Source organism: Callospermophilus lateralis, chromosome 4 (genome assembly GCF_048772815.1).
Source record: "Callospermophilus lateralis isolate mCalLat2 chromosome 4, mCalLat2.hap1, whole genome shotgun sequence".
In the NCBI taxonomy this organism is placed as follows: Eukaryota; Metazoa; Chordata; class Mammalia; order Rodentia; family Sciuridae; genus Callospermophilus; species Callospermophilus lateralis.
Window position 1 is genome coordinate 110,090,918 of NC_135308.1, and position 22,231 is coordinate 110,113,148.

The 22,231-nt window shown below is 37.6% G+C and overlaps 1 protein-coding gene across 1 annotated transcript; it reads right to left on the bottom strand.

Moving 5' to 3' along the window:
• Positions 1 to 2,819: 2,819 nt before the first annotated feature.
• Positions 2,820 to 22,231, bottom strand: Nemp1 (nuclear envelope integral membrane protein 1). The gene is made up of 9 exons (XM_076854733.1): positions 22,105 to 22,231; positions 15,584 to 15,708; positions 14,380 to 14,596; positions 12,993 to 13,065; positions 11,688 to 11,781; positions 11,121 to 11,235; positions 9,464 to 9,689; positions 8,497 to 8,670; positions 2,820 to 7,605 (listed from the first exon to the last, which is right to left on the bottom strand). The coding sequence occupies exons 1-9, from the start codon at positions 22,229 to 22,231 to the stop codon at positions 7,428 to 7,430; spliced, it is 1,329 nt and encodes a 442-aa protein (XP_076710848.1). The 3' UTR covers positions 2,820 to 7,427.

A 22,231-nucleotide genomic window follows, 5' to 3' on the forward strand; every position in this document is an offset into this window, starting at 1 on the left:
AATTTTAATCGTTCTTCAGATCTAGGAACTGAATAAGACTCTGAGATGGTGTTTCCTGCGCATTAGCCTAGCAGAAAGTAGCTCCCTCTGATAGATAAAAAGCCTATCAAATCCAGTTTCCCAAGCACCCTCTCATCTACCAGAAAATTCCTAAACAGCAGGCCTTTTCTGCTTGCCATCCTCTCTCCCAGGCATGCACAAAGAGCAAATTAGGTAATTATACACACTTAACTAAAGATAGAGACTTGATTCTCCAACTCCCAGCCATGGCTGCTTGGTTCAAGGTCCAAATTCTATTGCTCTCACAGAAACACTCTGCAGAAGCCTGGGCCATCAGCAGTTCCATTATCAACCTGCCCTTACATAATTTATTGATCCACTGTATCTATTTGAAGTGGGGAAAAAGCAAGGAAAAAAGAAAGAGAAAGCTGAGTGGAAGTGAGTTAAAAACATTATCGCTATTAAAGTGGAGCATTACCACAGGATTGGAGGCAAAAGTGACTACAGATCCCATTTTTTAGTGGAGGAAACAAACCTAGAGTGAGAAAAATATTTTTCCAGAGCCACACCACTGCAAATCTGACAGACAAAGTACTAGAACCCAGATCTCATGTTCTCTTGGCCAGGAATCTACAGTCACTTGGGATGTATCTGTGTGTCTACCCATTCATTTATTTGAGTGTTTACTATGTGATCTTAGGAGAGAAATGACTATAAAATGAAATGGCAACCTTGGGGGTTTTAAAACAATGGTATGAACACCACAGCCATAGCAACCAACTATGCTAGTCTGCCTAGGACACATGATAGGTCCCACCCACCTGGAGGTATGAATTTGGGTATCAAAGTCCTGGGTAAAATGAAACATGTAGGTCACCCTAAATTAGCAAGGTACAAAGAAACACACCCAAGTCTGCAGGGATTTCAAGATCTATCCATCTATCAAAATACATCCTAAGGTGGGAGGTACAGAGGGATATAGCATTGTAATCTCTTTCTAGACAAAACTGAAGCAAATGGAACTTATTAGCTTATTCTTCTACTGAGTCCTAAACCACCTTACTTTGCCCCATTAAAATGTCCAATCTGGAATAGCTCATTGGTAGAGCGCTCCCTTAGCATTTGGTAGGCCCTAGGTTCTCCTAGCACCAGGGGAAAAAAAGGTCTGGTCCATGTAATAGGCATGGGGAAACTTTTTGGAGTGGTGGAACATTCTATATCATGATTGTGGTAGTTGTTATACAACTGACCCTGTCGAAATTCAGCAAAACCATACCTGAAACAGATAAATTTTATTATATAATAAATTATACTTCAATAAAGCTGGCAAAAAAAAAAATAAAAAGCAAACAAAGAAGAAACAATTCCAAACCCTATCTTGTGGATTTCTAATAAAGCTGGGAGGGCAGCAATCTGATTTAAACCAATTCACTCAATAATTCTGAGATATAAACTTTTTCAACGATGCTATACAATAAAAATACCTTAAATTTTAAGATATGATGGGCAAAATATTTGGTAGTAGTTATGCAATAAAATACCTAAAGTTTTAAGATATGATTGGCAAAATATTTTGGTTCTCATAAGTTATCTGATGTCAATTAGTAATACTTGTTTTGTGTCGGGCATCAAGCCAAGTACTTAACATCCTTTGCTATACAAAATGAGGTCCACAGACCAGCAGCATCTAGATCACCCAGAACCTGATTAGAAATGCAGAATTTGGGGCACAGATAAACATAGTGAATTCAGACAAACATAGTGAATCAGAATTTGCATTTTAATAAGTTTCCCCAAATGATTCCTATGCATGTCAAAAGTTTAAGGGCTGCTTTATGCATCCTGGTCTTTTTCTATCTTCACTAAACCTCTGTGATGTAGCCATCTAGCAATTATGCTTCAAATTTTTATTAATTAAACCATTAATGATCACTTATGTCTCTTAGTTACCTAGTTAGTATGGAAGGGAAAGGAGAAAGGGTGTCATCAGTGTGCGTTCATCTACAAAAATTTAGTCTGTATCCTATTTTCTTATTTTGCCATTTTGTCTTTTAAAAAATATGGACAATGGATTTCCATGTAGTCTAAGGAAAAAGAGAGAAGATAAGTACAGAATTAATACAAATGCCATAAAGAATTCCCAGAATGAAGAAAATAGACAATATCAAAAAGAAAATGAAAGGCCCCAGACTCCTACTACAGAAGCTGGGCCTAGACATAATTGAAGTTTTTATTCCATGGCCCCTATTACAACAGCGCTGCCTCCTCTTTTACCCTACACACATCTCTTGGCAGGCATCCCATAGCTGGATCCACTGAACCCACAGGTCTCCCCAACAATGCTAGTGGAAAAACAAGAGATACTTTATACTATAAATAAGAACTAAAGCACAGAGTAGTTCTCTGGACAAGGAGTAACATTTACTTTGGTTTTTTATGAGACTGCACAGTAGTACAACCTGCTACTTACACAAGAATGTTCTTTGTAACTCAGTGGCAGAGCGCTTGCTTGCCTACCATGTGCAAGGCACTGGGTTTGATTCTCAGCACTGCATATAAATATATAAAGGTCCATTGACAACTAAAATTAAAGAAAAAAAATGTCCCTTAGAGATCTGTAACCTGGGAAGGGTGACAATGATGGAAGCAGAAAGACTCAGGATGGGGGAGGATGGTTAAAAAGCAAAGGGAAACTAATGGTATGAACACTGAGGAGTAAATTGCTGATTACATGGAAACATCAAATCCAAACAAGAAGACTGTAAGTTCATTAAGAGAGACCACTATATAGTCTATAAAACTTTATTAAAATTGGGATTACTTACAAACCATATAATACAAATGAAAAAATACATAAGACATCATTATTTTTTCTTACAGAAAAGTGGGCAAAATGAGACCCGTGGCAAAGAGCCATCCCTGATTTTTTTCTTTCAAACATTCATTAACATTTATTTTAAATATAAATAACAAATCTTTTCTCTAAGTAATACTAAGGCATTACCTGTAGGCTAAAATTCACATAGTGATTTCTTAGCCCTGTTATCTCAACACTAATTCCATAAATATGGGAAACCGGCAACTGCACACTGTTAGCAGTTTCTAAAATTCACATTATGAGCTATTCGTTAACATAAGAATGCTGCTCATGCTATAGGAAAGTACAAAAAAAGTGATTTCAACATTTTCAAGTCATCATCAAGAATGTGAAAGAGGAGGATGATATACATGGACATGGGAAAAGGGACACCAAAGCTACACATTTAGGAAGTCTGTGTGACCACTCCCATTCCTGCTAAAGATGCAGGTCAACATTGGCATGAATCTGTTTTTTTTTTTTTTTTTTTAATTTTATTCCCAGCAAGCTCTGGCTTTTGCAAGGTAAGGCACCAAACACCCTTTTACAGGTAGTAACTGTCTAGAATCCAACTCAATAGCAACCTGAATCCATACATCACTAACATACCACTGGGTCACCATAATTGCATAGGTTTCTCTAAAGAGGAGAAAATAATAATAGTTTCCGCTACATAGAAAGAGAAATAACAATTTTGGGTGCATTTGTCTAATGCAATGGTTATTTACTTGTTTCAGTTCCTACATAATGTTAGGGCACAATAAGTCTGTTCCACTGTCCTTTCCTTGGTTCATATAAAATTCTTAGCATTTCAATATAGGTTATTATCTAACATGTCAGACCTGAGTCCAAAGGAATACTAGGACATTTAATTTCCTTCCCTCCTACTTCAACTTTCACCACTCATTTCAAAAAAAGAGTTATGAGGGCTGGGGATGTGGCTCAAGCGGTAGCGTGCTCGCCTGGCATGCGTGCGGCCCGGGTTCAATCCTCAGCACCACATACAAACAAAGATGTTGTCTACACCGATAACTAAAAAATAAAAATATTAAAATTCTCTCTCTCTCTCCCTCTCTCTTTAAAAAAAAAAAGAGTTATGAGTACATAGTTAGGAACCATTTTTATGTAGGCATCCATCTGAGCCCATCTGTGTGTGTGTGTGTGTGTGTGTGTGTGTGTGTGTGTAACAATAAAAAGATTTGAGGGCCAATTATATAATCCATTTCTAAGCCTCTTATTTTTTGGATATCTGGTCTGTCTGGATCCTTTAATTCATCAAACCTCTATCAGATATACCCAGTGGAGACTGAGTTAAAGGAAACTTAGTGGACAAAGAGAGGGCTGGCCCCTAGAATGGAATGTACAGAATGGTACATGTGGGACCCAAAAAGCTATCATTAGCAGAATTCTCTTTGCAAAAAACTTAAAAATCACAAATTTGAGGGGAGAAACAAAGTACTTTGGTGTGATGAAGACTGATAGGAATTTCTTATTAGAAGGTCCCGGAATGGGTAAGTTTTTCTTGGTTTTGGTAATGTGTTCTGTTGCTCTCACAAAAACAGTGAGTGAGGAAGTGAAAGGAAAACATTTTAGGCTAGTTGCCTCTCTGTGTTCCCAGTAATGGGAGTCATACTCTACACAACTTTGTCAGACCGATTAGAGGCAATAGATTTCCAATGCTGATGAGACCCTGAGCCCCAGAACCAATTTACAGCTTGATATTTGGCAAGCAAGACGCTGACGTGGCAGCAGACATGGCTCCAATGTCCATCTCACCCCACAGTTATCCCTTCAATCCTTCTTGATGAGATTGGTCTGAGAGATGAGACTGTGCTGAAATTGCAAGAGCTATATAACTGCCAGAGAAAATTAAATAGGGGCTTCAAGTAGTGACTGAGCCAGCAGACTAAGTGGCCATGAGGGAGACAAGAACAGTTCCTAAAGAAGGTTTACAGAGTCAAGCAATCTCCAGGCAGGGCTCTGAAGTATAGCCACACAAGCAGGCAGAGCAAGGACATGCTCCACACCAAAAAAGCACCGTCCTTCACTGTCTGAGAGCAACTCTCATGCTGCAGGGCAACTGTCATTTCCTGCAACTCAAGTTCTCAACTACCAGACAGGGAGAAATAAAATAGTTTGATTTTATTCATCACAAATTCAAGCACAGTGAAAAATTGGTCTTGGTATGGAAACTATAGTTCACGAGGAGTTACTATACAGAAAAGGGAGAGCATTTCCTAACTTCACAATGCCTTTCTCATGAAAATAAAGACATGAGTCAGGAAAAGTCACCTTAGAGGAAAGCTACCACCTCCTTAGGAGTTGTTTTGGGGAAGGCATCAAAATCCCCATAGAGTCCTGAGACCATCCATACAGTTGGAATTACTTCTTCAAATCAACTTATGTTCACATATGCTAGATCTCAAATTCTATAAATAAGGTAAAAGAACACTTCAGAGGGTGTGTTTGTGTGTGTGTGTGTGTGTGTGTGTGTGTATGTTTAATGCTGGAGATTGAACCCAGGGCTTCATACATGCTAGGCAATTACTCTACCATTGAGGTACATGTCCAGCCCCTTGGAGGTTTTAGTAGTACTTTAGAGGAATAAAATTTTACCATGTACACAATTTACAAAGGCATAAAAGTTTCCCAATATAAAGTTCCTTGTACTCTGTGACTTTAAGACATCTGCCCAAATATTGCTCATTTTTCACTTTCTATTATTTGTCTCTTTCTGCCAATTGAGGTAGTTGTCACTTTAGGATAGTTTAAGGCTCCAGGGAACCCTGATGGAAATAATCGACTGGCCACCTGGAGGGGAGACTCAGAGCTGATATTTTAGAAGTTAGCAATGGAGCCTGGGGCCTTTCAAAACTACATGCTAATAGCTGGTCTGAAAAAATTGTAAAAGCTTTTTAAAAAAACATCTTTCTTTTCCAAGATCAAGATAAGTCAGGAAATCCAATGTTATGTACCTTCCATGAGTTTCTATCTTCCTGGGTAAAGGAATTATAGCTTTTTCCAAGGTTCAAGGATGAGGATAACAAAGAACCAAGCAAATGACAGATACTTGGGAATTTGCTCCTTCATAAATGACATTGCTGGCCTAAGGGTACTTTACAATGGCAAAAGAATCTGAAAGTAATGCCACTATAACAAAAGGCAGCATGAACCTCTGATGAGAAACAGAATTACAAATAAGTACGGTATTCTTAGGAAAATGTGTCTTCTCCTGATGGCTAAATAGGCATCAGAGGCATAAAGATAACCTGGAGACCTATTTCCTGGCAAAGCATCAAGAAACTTCACAGATGGTTTTAGGGCTTACAAATTAGCCTGAATCAACAAATTAGCCAGAATGGGAGAGTGCAAGGAGTAAGGAAAGACTGAAAGGAATAGATAAAATGGGTACACAAAGGGAAAAAAAGGGAAAGGAGATAATTTCTTGGTTCCATAGCAACTCAATGATATGTAACACATGAGAAAAAAAAATGGGGTAAAAATCATCATTTCTCCTGGCCAGCAGGAATAATGCTATAAACCAAGGGGAAGATAAGGGAAGAAATGAGACAAACTCTCAATTGTATGAAATAGACCCTTCCTCAAAGGGAAAAAGAGTGCAAGGAGGAACAGGAAGAGAAAAAGGCAAATATATTTTTTTAAATGGAATTAAATGTTGAATAAAATAAAAGGTTCAAGAGCTCTTAACTACAGAAGAACCTATAGGCATGTTACTAAAAGCAAGCAGGACTCAGAATATCATGTGTGAGAACTAATTCAAAGCTCAACACAACAGCTCCTAGGGCTTTAATGAATAATCCATATAAATATCTAGGGGCCAACTGGGCTTATCACTCTGGAGCATTTGCTGGTTCAGGAACATGAGTTTGATGTATTTTAAAAAACTTGTTTGAAAGACAAGATAGGCGCTGTGACTATAGCTCAGTGGCAGAGCACTTGCCTAGCATGTGTGAGGCACTGGGTTCAATCCTTAGCACCACATAAAAATAAAATAAAATAAAGGCATGCTGCCCATCTATAACTACAAAAAAATAAAAAAAACAAGACAGACAAAAATCCATTTTCCTCTCAAAACAGTTAAATCAAGGATTATTCTAAAGTCACTGTAATAAAAGCAGAAAGCGAAGGATGCTCAGACTTACGTATTTCTCTCTGGAAGATGCAGCCTCTAGTCTGAAAGCTCTACTTACAATTCTCATTTTAGAGGACCAGCCAGTGACAGAAATGTCATGATCAAATCAACTTTCAAAGAGGAGCTAGAATGCCATGCTGGCTGTGACCTTCCAGTTTTTTTTAGAAAAAGAAGAGTGGGCTAATAACTTAACAGGTGGAAAACACACTACCACAGCATTCACTTTGTCCACTCTCCCTCCTTAGGGATCCCACAGAGACTACCACAATCATTCCCAGAGAGATCTACTCAGGCCTCTCATTTAATTTCTGCACTATCCTTCAACCTGCTATAAAGGCCTGTAAGAAATACACAGTGCTTACAACACAACTACTGAGGCACCAAATCAGTCTACATGAAAATAAATAACCACCACACTTAAGTCAGGAAATTGTTCTGTGTGGCAATGAGGTGTTGAGAACCTGAGTCCTCCTCCTCCTCCTCAGAAGTTGCTTCCTCATCCTGGGCAATAATGCTCCCTAATCCATATTCCTGTTCATGGACGGAAACTTCATTTGGTGTGAGGTGGAAAGAACCTTCTACAAAGTCAGCAAATCTGGAAAAGAGAAGGTAATATTCATTAGGAATCTGCCTTCTGTCCTTTTAAAAAATATATATTTCTTTATTTATGTCTTTTAGTTGTAAATGGACACAATACATTATTTTACTTATTTATTTATTTTTATGTGATGCTGAGGATCGGACCAAGTGCCTCACACATGCTAGGCAAGTGCTCTACCACTGAGCCACAACTGCAGCCCAGCCTTCTGTCCTTTCTGGTTGTCTTTCAATAAGAACAAATCACAACACCTGTTATGTTACAACTCAAATTATAATAAGTCTAGTCAATATCCCTGTCTTTACTCTGACAGGTAAGGAGTAAAGCAAGAAATAGAGAGAAAGGAAGGCTGGGATCATAGGCCAACCTTCCCTGAAACCCTATTCTGCTTAATAAGCACTAGCCTGTCCTTTTTAGTCACGGAAGTGCTAAGGTTCCCTGAGTCACCATATTCCTGATAAGAGATGATTAGGGGCATTACACAGTTATTTTTTTTTATGGCCCTATAAACTTCGTGCTGTCAGGATTCCAAAATGAAGCTTCGCATACTCATTGGTATAACTACTCCCAAACAAAAAGGAAAAGGAAAAAGAAAAAGAAAAAAGAAAAACCAACTCAGGGAACAATGTAAAACTTTCATAGGACAGACATAATATGGAATCATCCCACCTCAGTATTATAAATAAAAGGTAAGGCAGGTAGTTCCTTGGGGAAAGTGGGGAAAGAGGAAATAGGTTACTGATACAGGTATCTCTCTCTTGACTACCCTTAGATTAACAATAAACAAAGGCCACAAATACAACATGACTATCTAGAGTATGATCTCTGTTAGAACTCAAGGTCACAATTACCCTGATAGATACTTGGCTTATCTGGCTAAGAGTTTACCTTTTTGGAGACTGAATTCGAGAAATAGTCTTCCAAGCAGAACAGTCTGGACTGTTACAAAATTCTCGGAGCTCCTCTAAAGCCCTTCGGGTCTCTACCTCTCCTTGTATCCGATATTCTTCTTCTGTCAGGAGACGAGGGGGGACAGGCTTTTCTGTTGCCTTACACATCTTTCTGTGCTCACCAAAATAATATCATGAATCATTAATCAGTCATCTATATTCATCCTTACTTCTAGAGCCCTTCAGCAGACCAAGCATACAGCAGACAATCTGAACATTTTAATAAGAGTCATCACTCCCACTTTTCTTTCATAGACATCCTTAGTTATGAGGATCCTGACATATTAAATTACAAATGAAAAGTCGGAGTAGTCATTATTATTCACTAATGTGAATAAATTCATTTATCTTCCAATAAATAATAAACAAAGTATTTATTTCCTGATAAATAGAAAAACAGCAAGAAAACAATGTTATAATATTGTGGTCTGTTAACTTCATTCCTCAAACTGAAGGTGTCACTCTATCTGAAATAGAACAACCACTGATAATCTCAGAATCCATGACCATTTCATATTCACTATGCAAAGTGATAACATGCTATGAATTACATCTTAAAATAAGATTAGGACTTCCACAGCAATTTGATCCCCAGTGTGAAATAACCTGAAATAAGGTAACCTGAAGTCTGTGGTATAAAAGTGATATAATTTGCACCACCTAGTGGTAACAGGGACACATAACAATTTACTGGATGCTTTTATATAAAATGATTAGAATAAAAATTTTTAAAGCCTAACAGAGTCTAAAAACATAGTCTCAGGAAGAAACAATGTCAGAGAATAACACAGTGACTTCTCATTAACAAAGAGGCTCTCACAGGGCAACACCTCTGGATCCTTTTGCTACAAACTGTATCCCACACTGTACTGTGTCAATACAAAGTTATACTGCCTTCCAGTCACCTGTAGGTGATGTACAGCCACTGAATAGGGTACTCCAGGTTCTTAGTACACAGTGCAATGATGATAATGGCAAGGGCAATGTGAGGTATCTGGATGCCAGAATACATGAAACCCAGGCCCATCAGTTGCAAGGTCCAGGTCAGCAGGTTGATACTTCGTTCATTCTCCAAGGGCCCATACTTGTAACATACTGCAAAACTCATGAATCCAACTGTGAGGATGTAGCCTATGACGAAAGTTATCAGAAGAAATTCTTTTTCATATATACCTGATAAAGATAATATATATGGGAGCAGTACTAAATTCACTATATAGCATCTACAGAAGCAAGAAACTGGATGTGATCTTTACTCAATTTTTCATTTTTCACTATTAGAAAATATAAATATACACTCACCCACACATATAAACACACACTTATATCTTTAATTTTCTATCCTTTTTCTGTTGTACCATTTGGTTCAAATGAACAATAAAGCTACATGTTGAAAAATTCTGAGTTTACTTTTAAAAACCTGAAATATGAAAATATAGATTAATAACCACATAATTTCTCAAATGACAGACTGAGGGTTTCTATCAGTATAACCAAAAAATTCTCATTTTATGGACAAGATTCACTGCAGTCTTCTTTTGAGGAAAATGGGGGTACCAAGGATTGAGTCCAGGGGCACTCTATCACTGAACTACATCTCTAGCCCTTTTATTTTTTACTTTGAGACACGGTCTCACTAACTTCCTCAGGCTGGACTTGAACTTGCAATCCTTTTGCCTCAGCTTCCTGAGTCACTGGGATTATAGGCATAGGCCACCATGACCAGCAGCCCCTGTAGTCTTTTACTTCTTAAACCCTTTAAGTCCCATTGTTACAAATGAGAGACACCTAAGAAACTTAAATTGGCCAGGTGGCATGGTGGCACATGCCTACAATCCAAGCAGCTCAGGAGGCTGAGACAGGAGGATCACAAGCCAGCCTCAGCAACGGTAAGGTGCTAAGCAACTGAATGAGACCCTGTAAACAAATAAAATACAAAATAGGGCTGGGGATGTGGCTCAGTGGTTGAGTGCTCCTGAGTTCAATCCCCAGTATCCATTAAAAAAAAAAAAAAATCCTTAAATTGTGCAAGAAATATACCATTTATGGTAACTTTTGAAATGAATATTAAGTTTTTACAGTTCTATTCTTTTGAGAAAACAGGTAAATACTTAGAGTATTCCAAAAGATATTTCATATATATGAAAATATATGCAAAAAATATATGAGCTCTAGATTATTTTACCATACTTTTGTCAATTTCATTGAAATATACAGAGTTGAAAACTTGGAACTTAATGAGTTAGGTCTTCATGTACTTAAAATATAATTATATTAACAAAGTCCATTTTATCACCTGTCAGAAAGATACTTTTTATGCAAAGAGAAGTGCATTTATAAATACCAACAAATTAAAATCTTCTCCATAATACCTGCATTTTAATTTAAAATAAGGTAGTAATGGTGGAGATGTTTAAAATAAATGGAAAACTATGATTTTTCAAATTAATCAAATGACATAAACTATTAACTCTTTGTAAGCAGGCAACATCTTTTAATGATCAAATTAACTAAAATAGCCTACTAACATGCAAAAAGAGAAGCAAAACCAACAACACTTACTTAAAAGATACTGCCAGTAACACCTCCAGATCTCTTGTAAATTCTTAAAAACTAGCTGAATGAGGTACAGAGAAAAGGACCAGCCTCCCACCAGGATGACGTAAATGGGACTTTTCTGAGAGAGTAAAAGTGAAAGCAAAAGTTACAACAGACTTTCCATACATAAAAGAAGCAAAATGGAATTATGATTTTTTTCTTAAAATTCAACCTACTCAAAATGCACAAAAAACACATCTCTTAAAAAGATGTCCTTTATATCTAAAAGGTACAGTCTGTAAGGAACACTAGGAAAATGAGATGCTAAATAACTTAAAAGCCTGGCTATGCAATTAGAAAACAGAAAAGTGACTTTACACTCCCACTGAGCACAGGATTTTAAATAAAGAGAGTTTTGTATATAATCAGGCTTCAAGTTTCATCAAGGAAAGTACCTTTCAGAATCAAGGAAAGAGTAGGGCATTCACTCTGTCATCAATGCAAATTTTCAATGTTCTAAGATTACCTAAGAAAACAGGCCTCAGCTATTCTGAGTTCATCCTAACTGCGTATGAAGATTCTGCTACTTACCCTGGGCATGAATTTGGATAGTATAAAAATGATAATTAGTAGAGAAGCCACAATTCCCACACTCATCCCTGTGGAATAGTAGAAAACTTGACTCCTGCAGAGAAAAAAATTTATTTCATGACTGTTGGTATATACTCTGTACACAGCATTATTGAAGCCAGGGCAACTAACCAGCCAAAGGATTTTTTTTTAAAGGTATGAGATTAGAGTAGGTATTTACCAAAAACTTGAGGTCAGAGAATTATAAAGACTGCTACAATATAGTTGCTGGGAGATTATGAAGATTATTATCAATGAGGTCCTCTCAAATATATCCCCACAATAAATAACTCTGCTTGATCTTCCACTCACATCCCCAATCTCTCTCCCAACCAGAATTCTTTTTTTTTTAATATTTATTTTTAGTTGTAGATGGACACCATACCTTTGTTTTATTTATTTATATGTGGTGTTGAAGATTGAACCCAAGGCCTCACAGGTGCTAGGCGAGTGCTCTACTGCTGAGCCACAACCCTAGGCCCCAACCCAATTCTTATTAAGAATCTCTCTTCTGAGGAACAACTCAGCTTCTCTGGGGAGAAGGAAGGAACAAGAATACTGCCCAAGTAGACAGTAAAAACTAAAACCAAACTGACTATCCAGAAAGATAAATTAACCTTTCATGGGTCCTAGAACAGAAAGGTCCTACTTCCATTCCAGGTTCTTTCTTCAAGTATTTCCCGCTCTCTGTGAGTTTCTCTTAGGATCCCCCAAAGAAAGGAAAAATTTCCACCAACTCCACTTCATTCCAACTTCAAATTTTAATTTTTAATCTTTCATTCACTATTCCACAAATATTTTTTACTTCATATATACATAATGACGAGTCTACCTTTATCCAATGTTTTCTTAGTTATCCATATTTTCTTTGCATCTGTACATAACAGTTTCACCTCTCTTAGTAGGTAAAAAAGAAAAGCAACGTACAGCAGCTTATGTTTGTCTCCTTACATGTGAACAGTATGAAACTCATCAACATATGACCCTGTAAATATGAGACCTTGAAGTATTAATTCTAACAGTAAAAAGGATAATGACGGTCACCTTTATAGTAACTGTCTAACTCCTATTAGCCCTCCATGAGTCTACTCAATGGGAGAATTTCATTATTAACACTGCTATTCAAATCAGAAAACAACAAAAATCACAATACATGTTATTTTAAAAATATACAAGCAGGCAACATCTAAGACATATAGGCAGTACTTATGGCTTTTATGATAAAAGTCAGACCTTTTCAAGCTGTACATTAGCCTTCAAACCTACCTGCTCAATAAGTCTCCACAAAAAAACAACATAAGTCCAAGGAGGAAAATGAGGAAGAGTTTGGGGTCAAATTCTGAAATAAATAAAGATTTTTTTTCTTAAAAGGGGAGCCAAACAGTTTAAGGCATTATAGAATAAAAGGCAGTTTTAACATTATTGGTCAGCTACAATAAAATAAATACAAATAGCCCACCTAAACAGCATTGTAAATTCCACACAAAGCCTGGGCACTCTTTCAAAGAGAGAATATAATTAGGTTTCCGCTTAATCTACTTTTCTGAAGATCCTACTTATATTTAAGTATATACCTACTTAAAGCTACCTGCACTAAGGCTCAAAGAAGCTAAGCTTCACTTTGGACCAAATTAGATACAGTGACATAGCACTTCAAGCAATGCCCACAAGAGGTCTCTACCACTCTTAAATTACAGCACAGAAGTTAGTAAATTTGCCTAGAACTCTGGGTCTGAGCCTCATGTTTCTCTCTGACTGCTTGTCTTGCCCAGTCTCCTTCTTTTCTTTTCTACATAGCACTGTGCTGGAAAAAGCTACCTGTCAAATACATCTTGCCCAAGACCAGAGAGCCCAAGCAAAGACCCTTTAATGGCATACCAGAGACTCCTACAGCTTTTACATTCAAGAGCTCTGAATCGACGGGAGGCCCACAAACAGAACCAGAGGGCTTAGTAAATGTAGAAAGGTACACCGAAAACAGCTATACCACCATGGAACTCTAAGACTTTGGAAGGGCATAATCTATTTTTGTAGCAAAAACCTAAAAACATGTCTACTACTCACAATATGCCAGGATCCCAGGATCCCAGGGAAAACCCAACTTGGAAAGAACTCAACAAATTCCATCTCCTCTAAAATTTTCTCAGTTATCTTCAGAGAAGGAAAAACATCTCCCAGCTCCACTCTATAACTGCAATGGTCTTTACTTACAGTTCCACTCTTTTTATTTGTGAATTATTAATAATCAATTTTATCTTTCTTTGGTTTTTATTATTTAACCACTAGAATCTTCAAATACAGGACAGCTACCTTTGTCTAGAAGTGTCTAGAAGGCATAAACATAACTGACTCACTATAAGAGTACTATGCATATCAGCTCAGGGCCATTGGCAGTATTAGAAAATGCAAGACTTCACAATTTTAGGAAGGAGGTACTCAGAACGGCCTGAGGTAGTGTCTCGATTCTAGGTCTAAAGAGTCTTATGTGGGTGGAGTCTTTGTGAACTGTTTAGAGCTATGGTACACTCAAGGCTATAATCAGAACCAAAAGGGAGCCATCTTGGGTGGACTTGTCTGTCTCTCTAATTACACCCTCCAGAACTCACTCCCTTCTCAATCTAGAATCCATCAGAAAAACAGGGGTGAGACTTACTCCTGGTCACAATGACACTGTACTTGGCGTCCTCTATAATTTCAACTTTGAGGCAGGTTTTTGTGCTGTATAGACCCACGTTGATATAGGTGTCATTCAATTTCTCTTTTAAAAAAGAGGAAAAAAAGTTCCAGATACTGAACTGCTCGAGCTCCTTCAATTTCTCCTCATTGTCCACCTGGGTGACTCGGACCAATGTGGAACTATTTACCCGGATCTGTAACACAAGTAAATCAGGATGAGAAAGAAGGAAGTAGGTTTTAAAAATTTTCACAAATACAATTTTTAAAAACCCTTAGGTAAATAAATCAGTAGTGGTCAGTTTTCTACAAGGCTTATCAGAAATATAGAGATACAGCAGCTAAAACATAGTTGGGCAAATAACACTGCACATGGCACAGAAAGGAAGCTGTTAGAATGTCTTCTTGTTAACATGATCTGAATCTACTATTAGACCAGAACATAGTGAGGTGAAAGACTCTCAAGCTGAGTTATCAATACAACTATTTATAAGAGATCATACAAAGAAAGGATCTAGAATATTAAGAAAATTACCAGTCATAAACAGCCCCAGAAAACTAAAAATGTTTCCCATAATGACAGGCTGAGAAGTTCAATCTATTGTTGCAAATCACTGATTATGTGTAAATGCTGATTATAATGTACCCCAAACGGAGTATGATTTTTATACGAGACAATAAAAAAAGAGAATTTAAAAAAGAAAACAAAAACCACAAGCCCGCTCATAGGTTTTTGAGGTGAACAACAAATACCCTTATCAGTAACTATACTTATAGTAGCAGCAACATTTTCAAAAGGACTCATTTTGTTCAATCACTATTACAGCCAGACACTCTTGCTTGCCAGGTGACTTAACAGTGTTATGAAATAAATAAGACCAAAGTCATTTTACCAAGGGGAAACTTCAGCTCAGGTGGTTTATAAAACATTTTTTGTAGAATCAAAATAGAACAGGGGCAGCAAGGCAAGAGTTTACGTCCTGACAGGCATGCCAGTTTCCAGCCCAAAGAAGGCATAAGGGCTTTAAAAAGAGAGAGGTGTGTTTATGTGCATACTGCCAAAAGGAAGAAAGGGGAGGAAGCTTCTTTGGGAAAAGAAGAAAGGAAGTTTACCTCAAAGTCATAGTACTGTAAGCTTCTTAAGGGAGCTGAAATGCCCCTGCGAGGGGCTTCCAAATTATTACCTGTATCCGTGTCCATATATCATGCCACTTTGGGACAAGCACATTTTTATAACAGAACTGTTGGCTGGTACTCATACTATAAACTCGGGATTCCTGAAGCATGATCACATTTACATCAATTCCAGCTTTATGCAAAGAAAGGAAACAAAAATTAAGTATAACAGAACAACCTAATAACTGCAACTCATTTCATAAGAAGAACTCAACTAACCACTTTCTTAAACTTGGAGCTGAAATATCAGCCAGACCAAGAAACAAAACTAAAATGAAAGAATAAGACAGAATCTTATTTCTGTTCCATATAATTGTGTGCATGACTGCATGCACTCAGGATTAAACCCAGGGCCTCAAGCATGCTAAGCACACAATCTACCACTCAACCCCCAAATTTTATTATTTAAATATTACAAATAGTCATTAACTCAGAATAAGTAATAACTACTATTGTGTTTATTAACATAGAATGCTGTTTCATTAACCCTCTTAACAGTGCTATGAGAGATATTTTCATAATGCCTAGTTTACAAATGAGGAAACTAATATTGAAGAAAGGTTAAGTAATTTGTCCAAAGTTAGACAGCTAGTAAACAGCCTAATGATGAGAGTCACAACCAGGTCTGACTATAGCTTTAACCATATGTTATCCTGCTTTTCCTGTAATGGGATAACTAAAGTAAGCTAAAGTAACCCCATATGTTGATTTTTCTAGATACCCTGAATAGGACAAGCTAACAGAAGTTTTTTTGTTTTGTTTTGTTTTTAATAAGTCTTTAAGAAGAAACTAAAAGATTGCAAAGTTGCTGTTTATTCCAGCTGTTTCAAGTTTTAAGAGCAGCCAATAGGCAGTCCCTCTGATTTATCAAAATGGAAGATTCTCCCCTCAGTTTGTATTCACCCTTAGCTAATTCAAGATTTAAGAGTGACCACTCAGCTAGGTGTGGTAGCACATCTGTAATTCCAGCTACTTGGGAGGCTGAGGCAGGAGGATGGCAAGTTCTAGGCCAACCTGGGCAATTTAGTGAAACCTTGCCTCAAAAATAGAATTTTTTAAAAAAGGGTTGGGGATGTAGTTCAGTAGTAGAGAGCTTGCCTAGCATGTGCAAGGCCCTGGGCTTAATCCCTACTACAGGGGTCAGAGCGGGGAGTGACCAGTTTCCTATACTTTCCCATCCAATTTTGTTCACATTCCTGTTTTAAACACATGCATTTATTTATTTTTTTCCCCCCAGTGCTGGAAATTGAATCTAGAGCCTCACACCTGGAGTAAAGTCCTCTCCCACTGAGCTGCATCCCCCCCACCCTGTAACTTCTTCCTAAAGTTCTATGTTTTGCATACCAGTTTATCAAATGCTATCAACTGGAAATTTAATTATCACTTTGGTTCTTGATATAGTATAAAGGTGGGGAAATTCAAATATGCTAGAAAATAAATAAATAATACAAAAATCTTGACCAAACCTTAGAAAGTCAAAATTACACACACACAAAAAGCACTGATGCCTACCACTGAGTCCAAATGGTTTTGGGGTGAAGCTAAGACCAATTTTGATTTCACATTTAGTCTTTTAGCAAAAAAACTACAAAACTCAGAAGAAAACATAGGTGTATATCTTTATGACCTCAGATTAGGTAACGGTTTCTTAGATATAACTCTAAAGTATAAGCAACTAAAGAAAAACTAGGTAAACTGATCTCATAAAACTAAAAACTTTTGTGCTTCACCCAGCACCAAAAAAGAAAACCAACAACAACAAAATATTGCTTCAAAGGACACTATCAAGAAAGCAAAAAGACTAACCCACAAAATGGGAGAAAATATCTGCAATCATGTATGGTTTAGTATCCAGAATACAAAAATAACTATTACAACTCAACAACAACCCAATTTTTTAAATAAGCAAAGGATGTGTATACATTTTTCCAAAGAAAATACACAAATGTCCAATAAATACATGAAAAGAGATTCAACATCATTATTCATTAGGGAAATGCAAATCAAAACCATGATGAAATACTATTTCACACCCATCAGAATGGTTATATTAAAAAAGAGATCAATAACAAGTGTTGGTTGATGATATGGAAAAATTGGAACCTCCATATATTGCTAATGGTAATGGAGAAGTTTGGTAGTTGGTAATTGAAAAAGTTTGGTAGTTCCTCAAAAAGTTATCATACAATTCCACTGCTAAGTATATACTCAAGAGAACTGAAAAAAAATTTAAAAAAGAAACCGAAAAAAAAAAAAAAAGAGAGAGAACTGAAGAAATGTGTTCACATGAAAACATATGAATGAATGTTCACAGCACTATTATCCAAAACAACCAAAAAGTAGAAACAACCCAAATGTCCAACAACGAATGAACAGATAAGCAAAATGTAGTATATCCATACAATGGATATTATTCAGCCATAAAAAGAAATGAAGATATATGCTACCAGACAGATGAATTTGTTGGGCATAGTAGCATATGCCTACAATCCCAGTGACTTGGGAGGCTGAAGCAGGAGGCTTGTACATTCAAGGCCAGCCTCAGCAACTTAGTGAGACCCTCAGCAACTTAACAAGACTCTATCTCAAAAAAAAATTAAAAAGGACTGTGGATGTAGCTCAGCACTTCTGGGTTCAATTCCCAGTACCAGAAAGAAAAGATAGAGGACTATGGAAAACATTACACTGCATAAAAGGAATCAGACACACACACACACACACACACACACACAGCCACAGAAAGCCACATATTGTACAATTCTGTTGATACAAAATGTCTAGAAGAAGCAAATCCACAGTGACAGGAAATAGATTAGTAGTTGCCAGGGGCTAGAAGGAGAGGGGAATGGGTAGTATATGGAGTTCCATTTTAGAGTAACTAAAATTTTATGTAATTAGACAGTGGTGATGTTGGCAAAACCTAGTGAAACATTAAAAACCACCGAAGAGAGAATCTTATGGTGTATAAATTAATATAAATTTTTTTAAAAAGTTAGGTCTTTATAAACTATCAATTTCTCACTAGGGTTATTCAATAGTAATTTGGATTTCCTCCAAGTCTTTCCTAAAATGAAGCCTTTTCAAAGGCCTGTTGACACTTATCTCCCTAACAAGCCTACAAATATACTAAAAGAATCCCCAGTCACAAATATAGATCAAGTTAATTTTCTTATGAAGAGTGAAGAGTAAGGTTACATAAAACGTTAAACATACTGTATTTACAAATGTGTTGAGGCCTGCAAAAACACTGCAAAGTTAAACAAGAACACTGGGAAGTTAAAGTTAAACAAGAACTGATTACTTTGTTAAAATAATATACAGTCTATTTACAAATCCCTAAGCAAAAACATGCACCTGTGCAGAAAAAGAAAAAAAAAAAACACTTATTAATTCCTTCTCTCCCACAGCACCAAGTAATATGACATAATACCTTTCTAAGTTTATTATTACTTTCAAAAGGGTAGGTAGATACAAATAATGCATCAGTACCACAGGGCATTTGAAAAACTTAATGTCAGGAAAAAACATCACTGTTTTTCTTTTGTTTGATTGTTTTGGTGCCAGGGATCAAACCTGGGGCGCTTAACTACTGAGCCATATCCGCAGCCCTTTTTTATATTTTACTCAGAGACAGGGTCTTGCTAAGTTGCTTACAGCTTCTCCAGGTTGCTGAGGCTGGCTTTGAAGGGATCCTCCTGCCTCAGCCTCCCAAGCGCTGAGATTATAGGCACATGGCACCACGCCCAGCACCATCATTTTAACAGTAACGTTACAGTTTTCCAAAGCCACATTCCTAAAGAAATAAAACTGTCCTATAAGACCCAATGCCAGAATTAATAAAATCTAGTTTTTTTCTTTTCCTGAGTCGCATACTATTCAAGGGGGAAAAAATGAATAAATAAATAAACCTCTTCCATAGTAACCTCCAAGAGAAATCAGCACCTTGGCTAGCTATATCCTTGGAAATGAACTGAGGGGGACAATATGACAATTCAGCCTTAGGGAATAATCTGCAGAAACAAGCAGGACTCCAGATACAGATTAAGTTTTTAGAAATATACAACTAAACAAAATGACCTTAAATATATTAGTACCTTGTGTTTCCCATAGCAAAATAACATACATCACTTTTCCTTCCCTCCTCAAAGTGAGTTAGCAAGCATGTTAAAAAGCAGAATAAATTAAAGTCAGGCGTATAATTCAGTGGAGCACTTGTCTAGCATGTATGAGGCCCTGGGTTAGATTTCAAGGACTGCAAAATGATAAAAATAAAAACTAGCAAACATGAAAGAGCAGAGCAAATTAAACATTCAGGAAAACACCTTCTGAACCTCCCAGAATTTACTGAATAATAAATTGCTAACTGTGTTACCTATAAAGTACCTATTCAAAGATTAATAATTAGGGGCTGGGCTCAAGTATCCAAAGAGAATGGAGTACTATTTCAAAAGACAGGTAGTAGCACCAAGTAGCAGGGTGCTTAGCTAGCCTGCACAAGGCCTGGGTTCAATCCCAATTCTGCAAAAAATATAAATAAATAAATAATAAAATCATGTAAAAAGACCAGAAGAGAATGTGATAAAATGGATTACATCTAAATGGAATGAACAATGAGAGTTTTGATTACTTCTTTATGCTTAAATGTACTTGCCAAATATTTAGAACAAATATGTATTACCTTTATAATCAAACATTTCAAAAACATCCAGTGAGGGCTAGGGTTGTGGCTCAGTGGTAGAGCACTTGCCTAGGGCATGTGTGACACTGGGTTCAATCCTCAGCACCACATAAAAATAAATAAAATCTATTGTGTCCATCTACAACTAAAAAAATATTTAATATCCAATGAGGGCTGGGGTTGTAGCTCAGTTGGTATAGCATTTGCCTTGCACGCGTGAGGCACTGGGTTCGATCCTCAGGACCACATTAAATAAATAAATAAATAAAATAAAGGTGTTGTGTCTGTCTACAACTAAAAAAAATATATTTTTAAAAATCCAATGAGAAGAAACTGGCTCTTTTTTTTTTTTTTTTTGGTTGGGGGGGGGCATTATGGATCGAACCCAGGGTATTCTACCACTGAGCTACATCCCTAGCCCTTTTTATTTTAAGAGAGTAACTTGCTAAATTGCCCAGGCTGGACTTGAACTTGCTATCCTTCTGCCTCAGTCTCCCAGTAGCTGGGATTACAGGCATGTGCCACCAGTACACCACTACTAACTATCTTTTGCAATAAAACTTCATTCTCTATTACATGATTGCTCTTTGTAGCTGCCACCCACAAAATATATCAGGCTGTACAGAACGAATATCATCCCCAAGTTTACTTTTCTCCAAGCCAAGAAGTTCCTGTTCCTCTCAACAAATCTGCAGGGCTCAATTGCCAGCAACCCAAAGGAAAAAAAAAAAAAAGAAACTTCAAAGAGAAAGAAACTCTGACTGAGTGCTTAATATTTTCTCCTTTCTACAACCCACAATTTCATTTTAGAAGTTCAATCTGATAATAGCCTTCAAATGCCATTGTAGGCCCTGCCTCTGTAAAAGTACATTCCTGGATACTTATTCCCCTCTCCCTAGGGGGAAAAGTTTTCAGAAAGATGCTGCAGTTTGGAACTAGATCTTTGAGTGCTGATATGACGCCTTAAATGACAGCAGAAGATAGACATGAACCTAAAAGGAAAAATGAGAGTGCATTGCATGTGTTTACAAGATAAGATTATTTTTACTCTCCTCCACTGTTTCCACTCCCTCCAGTGGAAGCTTGGAAACCCCACTTATTTTTCTATCATGAATTTAACAAGGGTTAAAGGAAGTTTCTAAAAAACACACTTTAAGATTTCTGGATTCAAGCGAAAAGGTTCCTTCCCAATCCCAAACTGTCAGTCCAGCTAGCAGATATCAAACACATGTGTTTGAAGGAATCCGTAAATTTCCAAAAACAAACCCATTGATGTTAAATAGCACTAGTATCTTTTTTGGGAAACTGAAGTATAATGACCTCAGGTCCGTTAAATAGGGCAGTTAGGGGACAGGGTCTTAAAAGAGCAGATATTAAAGTACAATGTATTTCTGTAAACTCTAAGGGCTTTTCAACCGCCCATGCTCCGGCTCCTGATCGCACTGGCTGAGAAGGTGTTTGCTAATTTGCTAAATAAATGTGATCCTCCCTTTCATGAGGCCTCTCCCCCATCCCCGAAAGGTCCCGGGATCTTATTCCTTTCAACCTAGAATCTCCAGAGGACCCCAGCAGCGTGGCAAAGTCCCCACGGCCAATTCTCACTCAGCGCAGGCCTCCTTTTCCAGTGTTCGCCAAAAGATTCCAGGACCCTCCACTCTTGGGGAGCTCCCCAAGACCTCCCAAGGGCCCTAACCCATCAGTCCCGAAGCGGCTTCCCCCGCACCCCGGGCTACTCCACAGAGCCACCGCCCCTCTGCAGAGTAACGGCCCACGCCTTCAGGGCAAGACCCACTTTTCCAAAAATAAACCCTCCCGCCCCCACCCCCAAAGCAGCTGCTGCCCGGGTGGTACCTGAGCCGCAGACCAAGCAGCCGGAAAGGACCAAGAACAGCCGCACTGCCCCACCATCCCCGGCCCCCCAGCCCCAGGACCCGGGACCATCAGCCGGCGACACCGCTACTTTGATTCCTCCCGCCAT

Bases quoted from the DNA above. Each gene is read 5' to 3' on its own strand.
- Nemp1 (XM_076854733.1), bottom strand. From the start codon at position 22,231: ATGGCGGGAGGAATCAAAGTAGCGGTGTCGCCGGCTGATGGTCCCGGG. The intron at 15,709-22,104 runs GTACCACCCGGG...CTTTGCATAAAG, and splicing joins CTGCTTGGTCTGCGGCTCAG to CTGGAATTGATGTAAATGTG. The intron at 9,690-11,120 runs GTAAGTGTTGTT...CTTTCGTCATAG, and splicing joins TTACTGGCAGTATCTTTTAA to GCTACATCCTCACAGTTGGA.